Here is a 14,675-nt window from a genome sequence, read left to right on the forward strand (position 1 = left end):
TTCCTCCTAGGAAATTATTAGTTGTGTGAAAAATGTTTATTGGTGCAGAAAAAGTATTACCAGTGCTTTCAAGTTAACCAGGCCAAGCTCCAAATCAGTGTTAGAAGAAACAGTGTAGTAATGGAAGTCATTGTGGAGTAAATGTAGTAGCATTTGCTTATTATATCCCAGATCTATACTTGTAAAATATATCCAGGCTGTATGTTAGTCAAATGTACCTCAGCTGACCCATACAGTTAGAAAAAGTGCACTCTCTCTCATTACTGATCTTAATTAAGAAACAGTAAAAGAAAGTCATAAACATTTTGGATCTAATTCAAAATTTTTTGAATTATATGTTCCATAGCACATTAATTGAAAGTTTGAGTATTAACAGCACAATATTTGTTTAGCATTTCCAAAAATTTTAAATTATTAAATATCTCATTATGGTGTATAAAATGAGATTTGATGCATCTTTGATTAATTTATTTTTTACTATCTATTGACTAGTAATTACTATACAATTAAGAGAGCATAAACTTTACTGTTGCTGCTTTGTTGAAAATAAAAACATCTGCTGGGCATATGTTTATACTAAATGGCATGAATGCTTATACTTTTGCAAATATGATGAGAATAATAATTCTGAAACAGAGACTTTTCATCTGCACAGTAATAAACTGACTGAAATAGCCTCATTTCTGTGATGTAGCCTTTAGGTATCATAAAAGAGAATGCAAAAATACCTGCTCCTTGAGGTAGCAAAGACGATCCAGAAGTATCAAAACTTCTATGCAAGGAGCCAGAACAACCTTCAACTGAAAGAAAGATTAGATGCCATAATCCTTTTGGGAAAGACAGGCAATACACTTCCAAATGGCTATATTTCCTCACAACAATTCCAGGAAGGTCTATCATTTTTTAGGTTTCTGTTGTATAAATGTCACCTTGCTAGTTCTCCCTATGGGATGGACATCTTCAAAAAGGATTATATTAAAGATCAAAAGTACATGGAATGCCATAAAGTCAGGGAACTATGTTATTTAGTTGTTTTTCAGACATTGTCCAACAAGAAAATAATATTAAAAGTAGCAGAACAATTTTAAAGAGGGAAATAATGAATTTCAATAAAAAGAGTTTTTTATGAAATAACTGCATGGAGACCAGTCTAGATTTAAAAGGAGACTGACATTCCATTTTCCAGTGCAATAGTCCCTCTTGAAAAAGAATCTACCATGTGTTCACTTTATTACTTTACTTACACCTAATATAGTTCTGGAATAGGATACGCTCCAAAGTATGGAAGGGGGAACTGCTTTGTTTATTGAGATTGCATACCACAGTGTGAGACACCACCTCCACATAAAACTTAACAGGGCTTTGTTCTAGACTAGCACATATATATGCAAGGTTTTAGTATTAATCCCATAACTTTTACCATATTAAATGCTTCAAGCTCATTCATTCTGTGCTTGTACTTTTCATAGTAATCCATTATACAGCTGTCTGGGAGCTGCAAGGGATTAAAAAAGAGATATCAGAGTTATTGTAGTTACTTTTTCAAGGGAAATTTAGAATTAAATATTGTCACACTACAAAATGAAATCTGTGTTTCATTTTTGAAATTAGCACTTAGCTAATATTTATAATAATTTTCCAATAGCAGTTTCTCAGTTCTTATTTAGAGTAACTGTTCTTCACACAGCATTTTCCACTGACATGAAATACTGACATATATCCATTATTCAGAAAACTCCAGTAATTCTTAAATGAGAATTACACAGTGATGTGGAGAGTAGCCAGCACTGCTGCTATGACTGTAATTGCCACAATTTGGGGCTGAACTTCATACACAGACAGTCCATGAACTTGACCAAGCCTTTTCAGCCCTTGCTGGCCAGTGCAGCAGAGCAGCTGCTGCAGCTGTGACCATGAGTGCTCTTCACAAAGCATGTTCTCTAAAGGGCAGCCAGACCACCACATCTCCTGGCTTTTGAAGGTCACAATGTGTCTGCTCTGCTGGCCAGGCCACAGTCCTGGACGCTGAACAACACACTTGAGCTGGCCAAAGAAGTGGGAGGTAGGATTGCAGCATTATTGCTGATGGAGGCTGCTGGGAAGAGCAGAGCTGGAAGAGCCTGATGCAGTACTGGGATTTTTGCAGGATGGCTGTTCTGTCATGGCTATGGAATGAGGGAATCCAAACTTAGCAGAAAAGTAACGGCTCTGACAGACATGGAGATATGGCACTGAGGGACATGGCTTAGTGGTGGACTTACAGTGCTGAGTTAACAGTTGGAATTGCTACTCTTAAAAGTCTTTTTCAGCCCAAATGATTCTATGACTCTATGACAAAAGACCAGGAAAACTGAAGTGCTTAATAAATTTTTGCACATTTTGTTAGAAGAATCATCTGAGAGCATGTGGCTAATACAGTTGCAAAGAAGTAAAATCTTTGTCTAAAATAGGGAAACAAACCAGGAAACATTTAAAAAATATGTAAGTTTTCAAATCAGGTGAGTATTATAAACTTTATCCTGGGACAGCCAAGAAAGGACTGAAGTGACCCAGAACTATTACTCATTGTCACTGAGAAGTTCTCAAAGAGAATATGTCAGACAGATAGCAGATATATGTCTTTTATTATAGAACAGACAGTTCAGATGCAATGCACTGAAAAAATGGAACAAATAAAGAATTTAAAACCACTCAAAGAAGAGCAAATGAGTAATAATCAACACAAATTCATCGAGAATAAGTCACAAGTCAGTCTACTTCACTTGTAAGGAGGGTAAAAGGATTCATTACAGACAAAAACAACTGGTTCTCATATATTTTGATTTCAGGAAGATTTTTGATAACATTTCCCTTAATAATCTTATAAGCAAATTTGGGAAACAAGCTTCAGTATAAAGTACAAAATGTCAGCAAGACTGTTTGAACAGCCATAACCAGAGAGTGGTTCCTAATGGGTCTGTGAGCAACTGGAATGACCTGCTGACTGGAGGTCCATTAAGGAATGCAGTATTTTCATTAAGAATTCAGACAATAGAACAGAAACCACATTAGCAAAGTCTGCAAATGTGCAACAGGAAGGCATTGCCAGAACTTAAAATAACTTTCAGAAACTGGAGCATTGCTTAGAGAAGAAGTTTGAAATGCTGCACAAAAAAGCAGAAGGGACTAGGCTCAGGCAGAAAAAATCAGCTGTTCAGGATGGGGAGCACCAAATGACAGTCTGGAAGACAGAGCAGATCATAAGCTGAGTGAGAGTCATAGTTTTGCTACTGCAAAAAAGAAACCCCAAAAACAATCACCATTCTGTTACATGTATGGGAGAGCAGCCTGCAAAGTGCAGGAAGTAATCCTTCAACTCTGGCAGTGGAAAAGCTCTAGCTGGAATACTGCATCCATTTTTGGGCATCAGATTTCAAAGAAAGAAATGAACTGTCTGAAAAAGCCCTGAGAGGGAAAATAGATCAGAGATCTAGAAAACATGACCTATGAAGAAAGACTCAGAGAACTGGAACTGATCAGGCTAAATGAGACAAAATTGAGAGTGGGGATAATAGTTTTTACAAGGCTATCACCAAGAAGTAGGGAACAGTTTTTTCACTATGTCTGTAGTACATAGGGCAAGAACTAATGGGCTTGGATTGCAACAAAAAAAAACCCAAACAAACCAGTCAGCCAAAAACATGAAGAAACATTTTCTCTTAGAGGTTAATTAAGGACTGGCAAGGTTGTCAGTCTCAATCACAAAAAGCTTTTAGAAGATCTGACAAATACTATTTTCAGGAATGATGCATAATTCTAACTCTGCTTTAAAACAAGAGATCAGAAAAAACTTTTGTAGTATTTCAGTCATATTTTTTAAATTTAGAAAATAAATTCTCCGAACTGCAAAGGCAAGGTTGAGTAGCTTATCCAGCAGTACTAGTGCGGACTAACAAGAATTTTTTTGGTCTTATTGCTATTTTATTTCCTGTGAAGCTGTGCAAATATTTTAGACTTCTTTTTGTTTTTCTCTTCCCCTCTAAACAGCCAAACCAACTAAAATATACTGGTCATTAAATAAACAAAATAGTTTATTTAACCTCTGCCCTATAAGCTTTTCATTTCAACTGAGTATTAATAGGGTTTTAGTATAATGGATTTTTGAAATTACAGGCTATTTGGAATTAAAATACAAAGATCTATATTTGGAAAAATGTGATCTTGGAACCTTTCTGCTTTTGCTTCCTTAAAGTTCTCTATTTTTCAAGATGAAGCATTCAAATTAAAAGAAAATAAGCTGTGAAATGTTTGGCAAATAAAAAGTGGGTCAAAAATGTCTCTTGCACACTGCCGTACTCAAGTATGTGCTTTTCCACTCCTTCCCTGCCTATCACACATTCTGACTGAACACATCCTGCTGTCATGGATAGACTAGGTACTATTCCAAACTGTGTCTCAGATAACAGTTTGGTGAGCAAACCAATTCAATGTAACAGCTCAGCTGGAAAAGAGAGAAAGTGTCCATTGAAAACCGTTGGTAGAGAAGGGCATGAAACACGTAACTGGTAGTTAGCCATGTGGTGAATTTATTGGGAAACAACTAAAATCCAGATAACATTGGCTTTATCTGAAACTGCAATAGCTTTCCACCTGCCTTCTGTACCTAACACAAACTTCAGCTCTCCTTCTAAGGTGAAGTGGGAGTAGTTTACTCTTGGCATTTTTGAAGAATTGTACTTCCACATGCAAAGCAAGCCCCATTCAGCCACTGAAGTTGTCCAAGCAACTGTTCTCTGTGTTGTCACTCATTTGTGTATCAAAAAAAATTTCTTCATATATATGCATTGAACTTTTTTCTTACATTTTGATGTTGATACTATAAACATGAAAAAACGCAAATATATACATTTATCTTAATAATGACTCTGCACTCAAAGATCTAGCTTTTGTTACTGACACTGAAGTGACCTTCATTTCATTTTGGCCAGTATTTCCTCCCTGATACAGCTACAATGTCTCCTGGTCTTTATCAGGTTGTCAAAAAAGGACCTTGTCTCTTTGCATTGTGATGGTGGTGCAAGCTTTATTTTGAACTGATTTCTTTGTGGATTGATGTTGTCACTTCAACAGCCAGAACAAGCAGGACAACCTGGCAAGGTCTCCAGTGACCTAGTTGTAACAATACCATATAGGTATACCATATATACCTTAAATACCATGTGGTGGAGATGGCACTAAACATGAGCCATAGGGCTGACTGATCTGTTGTGAATGCAGTGATCTGTTGTGAAAGCAGCAGAGCTCTGAGAGCATGTGAGATACCACACACCTGAGCACACCCACCTTGGACTGCAGTCCCACAAGCATGCTGATAGAGCACAGGCTGAAAAGAAGATATTCAGGCATAAGGCGTGGGGCAATTACTGATACCACACTTCATGTTTGTTTACAGAGGATTTTTTCAGCTCTGTATCCTTTCCTAGACTAAGAGTATTTTCACTGAATCAAAGTCTCTTTTACTGCCCAATGCTGCACATGTTCTCCAGAGAAGAAACAGCCGAAGGATGCTATTCCACAGTCTGTTAGATGCAATTCCTCTTTGCTACCTCAAAGGGACTGCTTCTTCCTGCACTGCACAATTCCATGTTTCCTCTCTCTACTTGTACCAGCACTATCAGGAACGCTAATGAGAGTACAAGAAAATTGTAAGGCAATCCTTCTAGCAGAGCAGTGACTTAGATCAGTTCAAAACATTTGGGAGAACATACCTAACAGGAAATTGTATAACTTTTCCATGACTAAGGTAGTTAAAAATAATTTAATGTTATATATTGTAAAACAATGTAAAATGGATAATGAAATTACTGAAAGACGTAAGTTTATTTAGAACTTTGTTTAAAATGCACTTCAAATGAATGGAATCTATATTATTTATAATTATACCTAATTGAGATACAAGTCACATCTATTAGGACTCCTTGTCAGAGTAAAATGCTATAGTGCCATAACCGGGATAATATTTTGTCTATGTGAAAAACAGTTATGCTTAAAAACAGCATTACACTTTATAGAGTGCTATGCAAGTGTTACCTGAGCCGTCATTTAGTACTTCCCCAACTAACAAAGGACACAGGAAGTCTGTGAGATGGAATTCCTTCTGTCCAAGAAAACAGTGAAGAAAGTCAACTCTTCAACAATTGCAAAATGCATTAAGTGTGTAAATCCATGTAGTACTTTCATTTTTTGACTGCTTTGACTGTCTCAGTTAATTGCTCTTTCAGGATTCAGGGGAAAGTGGAGAGCATTGTTTTGGCTTTGGCTCCGTGTTTGCCCAATGGCTGAACACAATAAAACATACCAAATTACAAATATTCTTAGCAAAGACCAGAAAGTTTCAGATATTCACTGTCATTTCAAGATATCCACACTGATACTGGCTGTGGCGTAGACCCTAAGATAATAAGAAATCTTAGGCTAAAAGTCCCTCTCTTCCCCATTTCTTGCAAAAATTCTTGTTAGTTACCAGTACAGATGCATATATTCAGGTTAGTTCATGTCTTAATGTATTACACAATTCCACTACTGACAGTTTCCCAGTCTTAAGTAAGTGGCTTTCCAACATTTTTTAAAGCAAGAGAAAATTAAGCCACACAGTAAGCTTCATGTTATCTCCCTTCATTTGCAAACTGCATTTCATGATATTCCACGAGTCACTGCTGAGGAGAATTTACAAGTCAAGGACAGTCTGTAATAAGCTAAGAGTAACTCATATCCACTCATCAAATGAAAAAAAACCCCAAACTTGTCTGATAAAAAGTAAGCAATTAGTGGGGAAAAAAAAGTATTTTTGCACAAATTCTTATTTCAGTATTGTCTACCAGCTTTAACACTCAAAATTGAATAGTCTGGAGTTTGCAAAAGCACCAAGTCAATAGATTCCAAAGGCTGTCAGACACATATCCAGGCCTTAGCTTTGTAAGTACTTTCTCCATTTAATCAACTTAAGCTAGTCCCCTTGAAAGATCTTTTGCTAATCTACCCCAGTAAGAACAGGACACCAGGAAACCTAAGGAGTTTTGAGTTTTCTTTCTTAAAAACTCTAGAAATACATAAATACTTATATGAGGACTTTTTGCCTTGGCAATGCTATTTGTAGCACTTATTGCCTTAAGCATCAATCAGATCTGTTAATAAAGAGGCTTCATTTTAAATGCATTTGCAAAGCAGATACAAACAGCTGAAACGTGTTCTGAGCTGAAGAGGAAGGAATTGCTCTTGCAGCTTCAAAGCAAAAAGGCTAACAAGTATCAGAGGGGCCAGCTACTCTAGGAGAGAGGACAGGGATGAATGCTCCATTCTCCCAAAAGAGAGTTCCCCATTTACATTAATTAGGTAAAACAGTGAACAAAAGGAAAAAGAAATCTTGGGATAGAAAGAATGTCTCCAAAATCTATGTGACCCTTAATGCTCTGTCTGTACAACACAGAGTCTGTAGGAACAGAGTGAACTATGACAAAGAAAACAATCAGGAACAAAATACTGCTTTGGTATGTATCCAATTACTGCAGCCCTGTGCAGGCATCCCTAGATATGGCCCTCTACAAGCAGAAAGGAGCGGCCCCACTTTCACAAGCCCTTGTCCTCAGGGGGCACTTCAACCACACCAGTATCTGCTGGAGGGACAACACAGCAGGGCATAAGCAACCCAGGAGGTTCCTGGAATGCATTGATGAGTATTTCCTTCCCATAGAAGGAATGGGGAGCCAATGCTCTCAATTCTCACCAATAAGGAATGCCTGGTGGGGAATGTGAAGCTTAAGGGGAAGCCCTAACTGCAGTGACCATGAAATGGTGGAATTCAAGGTCCTTGGGGCAGCAAGAAGAGCACACAGTAAACTAAACATCCTGGACTTCAGGAGGCCAAACTTCTGGGATCAGCTTGACAGAGTACCATGGCATAAAGCCCTGGAGGGAAAAGAGGCCCATTAAATCTGGTTAATACTCCAAGCTTAAAGAGGAAGTAAGGCAAAAATACCATGAGGGCAGCAGGGAGGAACAATGATCTTCTAGCCAAACTAAACAACAAAAGGGAAAGCTATCAAGAGTGGAAGCAAGAGCAAGTAGCTGGGGAAGAACACAGAGATATTGTCCAAGCACCAAGGGATCAGGTTAGGAAAGATAAAGCTCTCATAGAATTAAACTTGACTGACATCAAGAGCAACAAGTAAAGCTTTAATAGGTACATGTGCACACTCTCCAGAACAGGAGACTGGTTGCACAGCTTATGGAGAATGCTGAGATAACAAATTTTTTTTGACTGAGTCTTCACCAGCAAGTGTTTCCGCCACCCCACCTGAGCTTCAGAATACAAAGGCAGGGACGGATGAAGAACTGCTCACTGTAGGAGAAGATCAGGCTCAAGAACATCTTAGGAGCCTGAAGATGCACAAGTCCATAGGACCTGATGAGATACATCCGTAGGCCTTGAAGGAACTGGCAGAAGTTGCTAAGACACTATCCAGCATATTTGAGAAGTCATGTCAGCCTAGTAAAGTTCCCATGGAAAAAGGGGAACATAATCCATAACTCATTTTCAAAAAGGAAAAAAACTGAAGGCCTGGGTAACTACAGGTCAGTCAGTCTCACCTTGATGCCTAAGATCATGCATCAGATCCTCCTGAAAACTGTGCTACGACACATAGAAAATAAAGAGGTGATTGGTGACACCAACATGGTCATTGATAGCAAATTGTGCCTTCAAATCTGGTGGCCTTCTATGAAGTGGTTACAGCATTTGTAGATAAGGAAAGAGCAATTGACATCATTACCTGGACTTGTGCAAAACATTTCCCATTATCCCACATGACAACCTCGTGTCTAAACAGGAGACCGCTGGGTGGATAAGGAATTCGCAGAACGGCTGCACTAAAAGAGTTGTGGCCAGCAGGCTAAGAGTGTTGGGACTGTGCAGCCTGGAGAAATGAAGGCTCCAAGGAGACCTTAAAGCACCTAAAGGGGACCTACAAGAGAGGTGGAGAGGGACTTTTCACAAAGGCATGTAGTGACAGGACAAGGAGAAATGCCTTAAAATGAATGAGGATAGGTTTAGATTACATAAGGAAGAAATTCTCACTATGGGGGTGGTGAGACATGGCACAAGTTGTGCAGACAAGCGGTGGATGCCCCATCTCTGGCAAGGGAGATGTTCAAAGCCAGGCTGGATGGGGCTTTCAGCAACCTGGCCTAGTGAAAGGTGTCCCTGCCCACAGCAGGGCGGTTGGAACTAGATGATCATTAACATCATTTTATGATCCATGGTCCAGAGAGCAAGTCCATTAATTCTGATGCTATAAGCAATATAACCATACCTGTGAAGCATCATGCTCACACTACAAGACCTTTCCCTGCCCTCACAGAATGAGATTGTTTTGTCAGAAATTCAGTAGTCATGGTTTAAACCTCATTTTTACTACTGCAGTGATGTGTGAAGGGAATGGTTCTGTACCAAGTCAGAAAAAAGGATTTCATTTGCATCTACATGTTTAATTGACAGGCTCTCCCACACTAAAAAAGAAACACCATGGAAGGTAGGAAATTATTTTGGCTCACTTAATAGGAAACTTCAGCCCTTGAACAGTAATTCTTAACAATGAATGGTACTAGGTTATTGATAAATGCCTATTTTTTTTTTTTTGGTGGAGAAACTGTTTTACTATGTTGTCTCACTCTAACTCATTTCTGACTGAGACTTTTTTCATAAAAAGTCTAATTCTTGCTTCACATAAGCAAAAACTTCATATCTATTTCACAAAGGAAAGACACAGAGGGGTTTCTTCACATGAATTATTGGCAGGATTCAAGAACTTATCTTTACTTAAAATCAACAGCCAAAAAAACCTTAGTATTTGGATAATTATACCTGGTGAGTCTTCACCACTGTAATATTTAGCAAAAGGCACACACTTACAAAAATGTGTATCAAGGCAGGTTAGGTGTTCTATATACTTGCACTCTTTATCCTGCCTCCACAACTGTCCACACTGGAAAATGACTGGATTGCCCCAGGGCTACCTTTTGATCAGAAACAGAGGTATTGGTGTGTATAAAGGAAGCAGCTGTGAGGCTTATCATGAACCATTAAGTTTAGAAGAGTGTTTACATCCCACAGTACAGATTCAGCTTCAGTGATAAAAACCATGCAAGATTTTACCATACATGACAAGCTACCAAACCCTGGCAGGCACTCCTAAAAACAGTGCCTCTACTCCTCTATTTTCCTTTCCAGTACTTTTATTATCATACAGAGATGAAATTCTGTTTAATATTCTGAAAAGCCTAGTAAAAGACTGGAGACTCACAGTTTCTTGACTTCTGTATTTTAGAAAATATCTTTGCACATGTGAAACAGAGACCCATATGGAAACAATTTTTTCTCATAGTTCTCTGGTTGTATTACACAATGTGACTAAGTTTTAGTTGCTTTTTAAATACAACCTAAATATATTTATGCATTAAGAAAATTATTATGTCCCTTTTTTTTTTTGGTGAATGACAAGGACATTTTTGATTATTTTGGAAGTGTGCTTCATATATGCTTGCTCCCACCCTATATTCTTCCCAATGCATTGGTTTTTGTCCACTGCCAGAGACAAAGTACACATTTGGTCTGTGCAGTACAGCTGCTCTTTTGTTCATTTCTAAATAGAGCTAAAAACCCAAATTCCACATAAATTTCTCTTTGATTTTGTTGTCTTTCAGAGCAAATGTTTAGGCTTCATCACATTTCTAGCTATGTAAGTATTTTTTTTTTCTGAAGAGAGGCATTTAACACATTCTCCAATATTGTGTAGATACAGTGCTGACTCCACCATGAAAACTGCAGGGTCAGAACCAGTGTTAAGGGAGCAGTAACAACTTTCCTCTCAGTAGTATCAAAATAGCACTGGTTTTGTGCTGCTGCAGATTTCAATATAGCTGGGAAATAAAAAATAATATTGTTTACATCAGCATAAAATCCAGTCTTCAGTATGCAGCCAGCTGCACATAAAATGAGGAGAAACATGAGCAAAAGCAAGCATTTATTTGAATCAGGTCTTTAGCAACCACATAAATGTGCAGCTTGCAGTAGTGTTGACAGACATCTTTGTCTCAGGGCAACCTGCATTTGTCCAGACCCTTCTTAGCAAAAGGCAACATATCTAAAATCAGACCTCTTGACACAAACTTTCTATGCTTACTGGTTTTAAAAAAAACAGTGAACAAATCTGCATTAGCAGAGTTCAGTCAATGATCTTGTGAACTGATTATTACACAAACAGTCCACTATTGCTTTTGGGTGACTGTACACACATGAAGAAAGACATAATTTTATTTCTAGCTGGGGTGAACGCATCTTGTTAGTACCTATTCATACAGAAAAGCAAACAGGTAACTACATTCTCTAGTTGTGATTTGCTAACTACAGAATTAAATATAATCCCTTTAAAATACAGCACACTTCAGGCATAAGTCCTTTTCTTAATGCTGTCAGGATGATTCCAATGTCATTTGAATTTAATCGCTTATTTGGTTTTGCCTGTTTCTCCTAGCTCATGCTTTGATGTGCCTGGCAGATTTTAAGTGATTTGACATTTTGACTACAGGTTTTAAACATTACCAGAGACTGCAAAAACACTTAAATATTTTACATTCTTGCCACTCCCACTTTTCCTTTGATTGTACTTAATTTGTTAACAATCTGTCTAGTACTCTCTAGTGTCTCCTTTGCACAACTTGTTCTCACAACATGGTTGCGATCTTCACACAGTCATATTCCATGCCTAATGCTATGTTGCCATCTGTTGACCAATTGAGCAGTTGTAGGACTAAGAATAAGACAAGATACTCAAGAACATAAATAAAACCTCAAAATTATTTTAAATCTCTACTTTATATTTACTTCTTTTTCTTTAACAAAGTGATTTAAAATCTTCATCTGTTTCCTTAACATTTACTAATTTAAAGGTATTAAGTCTTCAAATATAATGTTCACACAGCAATATATGACATAAATCAACTCAATGGCTCAAACACTGCATTGTGGTGCTGACTTAAGAAATTATATAGATATAACAACTTCATATAGTCACTAGTGACTCACCTTTGAATCATCCAGTTCCAGCTTTTTCAGAGACCGTCTGACATAATCTATGAAGGAGGATGATTTGGAGAAGGTTTTTCCAACATGTCGATCACTGCAAATACAGTACTGAGGTGTAGGCTTTTATACATCCAACAACAAAATTCAGATATTTTTAACAGGAGAAATAAATCAGTTGGATGGCTACTACTGCCAAGTTAGTAACAACTTTCCTTTTTCCCCCTTCCACTTAAAACAATCTAGCTAATACTTGAAGTAACTTCTAGACACAGCAACGGTGTAATTGTATTATGGTTATAATACAGTTATTATTTTACCAAAAACTCTGAGAGAGTTGACGTTTCTTTTTAATTTCTTCACTAAAATTTTTTAATTTCCTTATATGAATGACAAAATTATTATTTCCAATGACACATTTCCTTCTATACTTCTAAATTATTTCCATAATCTACCATGATCCTGCTGTAATTTATTTAACAGCAACCACTGAATTGAAAAAATGTGACTTTTGCTTGTTACCTGGTGTTCTTATCCTTTCAATTTTTATTGCACTAAATGATGCCAGAATTCTGTCCTGTTCACAACTCAATAGCTTGCATTTCAAGACAGATGAAAATGTGTCTTGTTTCAAAAAATACGCTAAAATAATTCACAAAAACTTAAAAAAACATATAGGAAGAATGAATCCTAGCAGATCACTCATATTTGCTCTCTTCTCTGTGCTTAAAATATCTTGGAGAAAAAACATACAAAAGTTTTTTTTTAAGTCTGAATTCACTTTCTTGACTGAGCCTAACATTTCTCTTCTAGAGTAGGAGTTTAATATTCAGGTACAGAATTTTCAGCTACTGAATAACTTAACAAGAAATACCCTCTCCCTGCACCCTCCCAGTGAAAAACTGAACAGAAGTATCTTAGTATCCTACTTTTCTCCCTCTTTATTCTTAGTAAAACCTATCTCCTTACCTAAAACCCAGAACAAACATCTGAAGTCAACAGAAAGATTTCAAAAGATTTCACTCAGTGGCAGTTCTAATGCTGTTTAGCTGTCAAGGACCCTCATTCATTGAAAAGAATTTTTGCTGTCATATTTAATATTCAAATGCACCTAAACATTTAGGCTGATGCAGACTGTGAATCAGTTAATAATTATGTTGTTACATCATTCCTAGGAAGATGGGCATTTAAGATCTAGCTCAGAAAAAAACCCAAAACATGGGGGTGAGACAGGTCTTCCATTACAGACATATGATCTTAATTATTTCCTCCAAATTATACTTCCTTCAAAAATTGAAAAATCTACCTCACAGTTTTTCTTTTCTCTGCAATTCAGCAGCCATGACTTTTTTTGTGATAGTGTATGCAATTTTAAAATAAAGAAGCATTTCTTCTTTCAGGAATTTGACCTTCTGAAGGGTAAGCTGTCTGACTGACTCTACATCCAGCAAAAGTTTTAAGAGTATTTGCATTAGCACTTATTTTAGATCAGGAGTATACTTCTGAAGTGAATTTTCTGGTTTTTCCCACCTCTTATGCCTTGGCTCACACCGTGAAATAGTATCAGAGCTCAAAAAATGGGTTATTTTCAAACTAAATTAAACTGGAAGGTGTGCTTCTGGATGTGGTCCAAGTGCTAACAGGCATACATCCCACAGAACAAGATAAAATCTCATCCAACTGCAACCACAGAAGAGTATAATGTAGATGTCAGATCCTCAGCAGCAGCTCTCCAAATCCCATTCCTACAAGGAAGCAGCATTTGCCAGTGTAGGCACAGGCAGTGAGTAGCTCTTTAGAGCCATGATGGCCATCAAGCTGTCAGCAGTTTTACTCAGGACAAACAGAAATGCCTTTTCCCATCTGCAGTATCAAAGCTGCCAGGACTTCTGCATGACAGGGTAGCCCAGGACTGCGCTGACTTTCAGGGCATTTGCTGAGTATTCTCAGGTGTGAAGATGTGCTTTACCTGTGTACCCAGTACCAAAGGGGGCCTATTTCAGCTACAGATAAAAGAAGGGCAATACATTTGTGATGTGGATTGAGGACAAGCAAATCTACCTTGCATTTTAATACCAATGTGTATATACAACCTGATGAGACTGATTCCTACGTCCTTCTGCTTTCCAAAACATACTTTCTCTACAACACAGAGGTGGAAGAGAATCAGATCAATCTTTGGTTGGTATTCTGTGAATTCAGAGCTTCCTACCTTTTGGTGACACCATAAATTTCTTCTATAATAACCTGAAGAACAGCTCGATAAAACAATGATTCTGTAGGCAGCTGCAAAAAGTTTTACAACAGCAAGGATTTAAAATTGGCACTGAAATTAGGATCAGAGTAACAAAACCAGTATTGGCTTCCCTAACTATTTATTGAGTTATATACTTTATGATCGGTCATACCAGATTTAAGAGGATAATTTACTAATGTTCTTGCATCCAGTTAAAATGATGTTTTTAAGTCAGATTCTAACATAACCATAAATGCAAGAAAGAAAAAAAAAAAGAAACCCAGACTCTCTTGATGGAAAGAAAGACAACAGAGGAAAATGCAC

The 14,675-nt window shown here is 37.4% G+C and overlaps 1 protein-coding gene across 5 annotated transcripts in view; it reads right to left on the bottom strand.

Moving 5' to 3' along the window:
- Nucleotides 1-14,675, bottom strand: part of METTL25 (methyltransferase like 25) — a 107,218-nt gene that overhangs the window by 61,535 nt on the left and 31,008 nt on the right. For 2 of the 5 annotated variants that reach the window (XM_054631565.2, XM_077178784.1), the window contains exons 8-11: nucleotides 14,328-14,401; nucleotides 12,119-12,212; nucleotides 1,421-1,495; nucleotides 729-800 (exon numbers count right to left, since the gene is read on the bottom strand). In XM_054631565.2, the coding sequence (XP_054487540.2) occupies nucleotides 729-800; nucleotides 1,421-1,495; nucleotides 12,119-12,212; nucleotides 14,328-14,401 (315 nt within the window). The other 3 variants (XR_013182405.1, XM_077178782.1, XM_077178783.1) reach the window with 3 other exon arrangements.

Source organism: Agelaius phoeniceus, chromosome 5 (genome assembly GCF_051311805.1).
Source record: "Agelaius phoeniceus isolate bAgePho1 chromosome 5, bAgePho1.hap1, whole genome shotgun sequence".
Lineage (NCBI taxonomy): Eukaryota > Metazoa > Chordata > Aves > Passeriformes > Icteridae > Agelaius > Agelaius phoeniceus.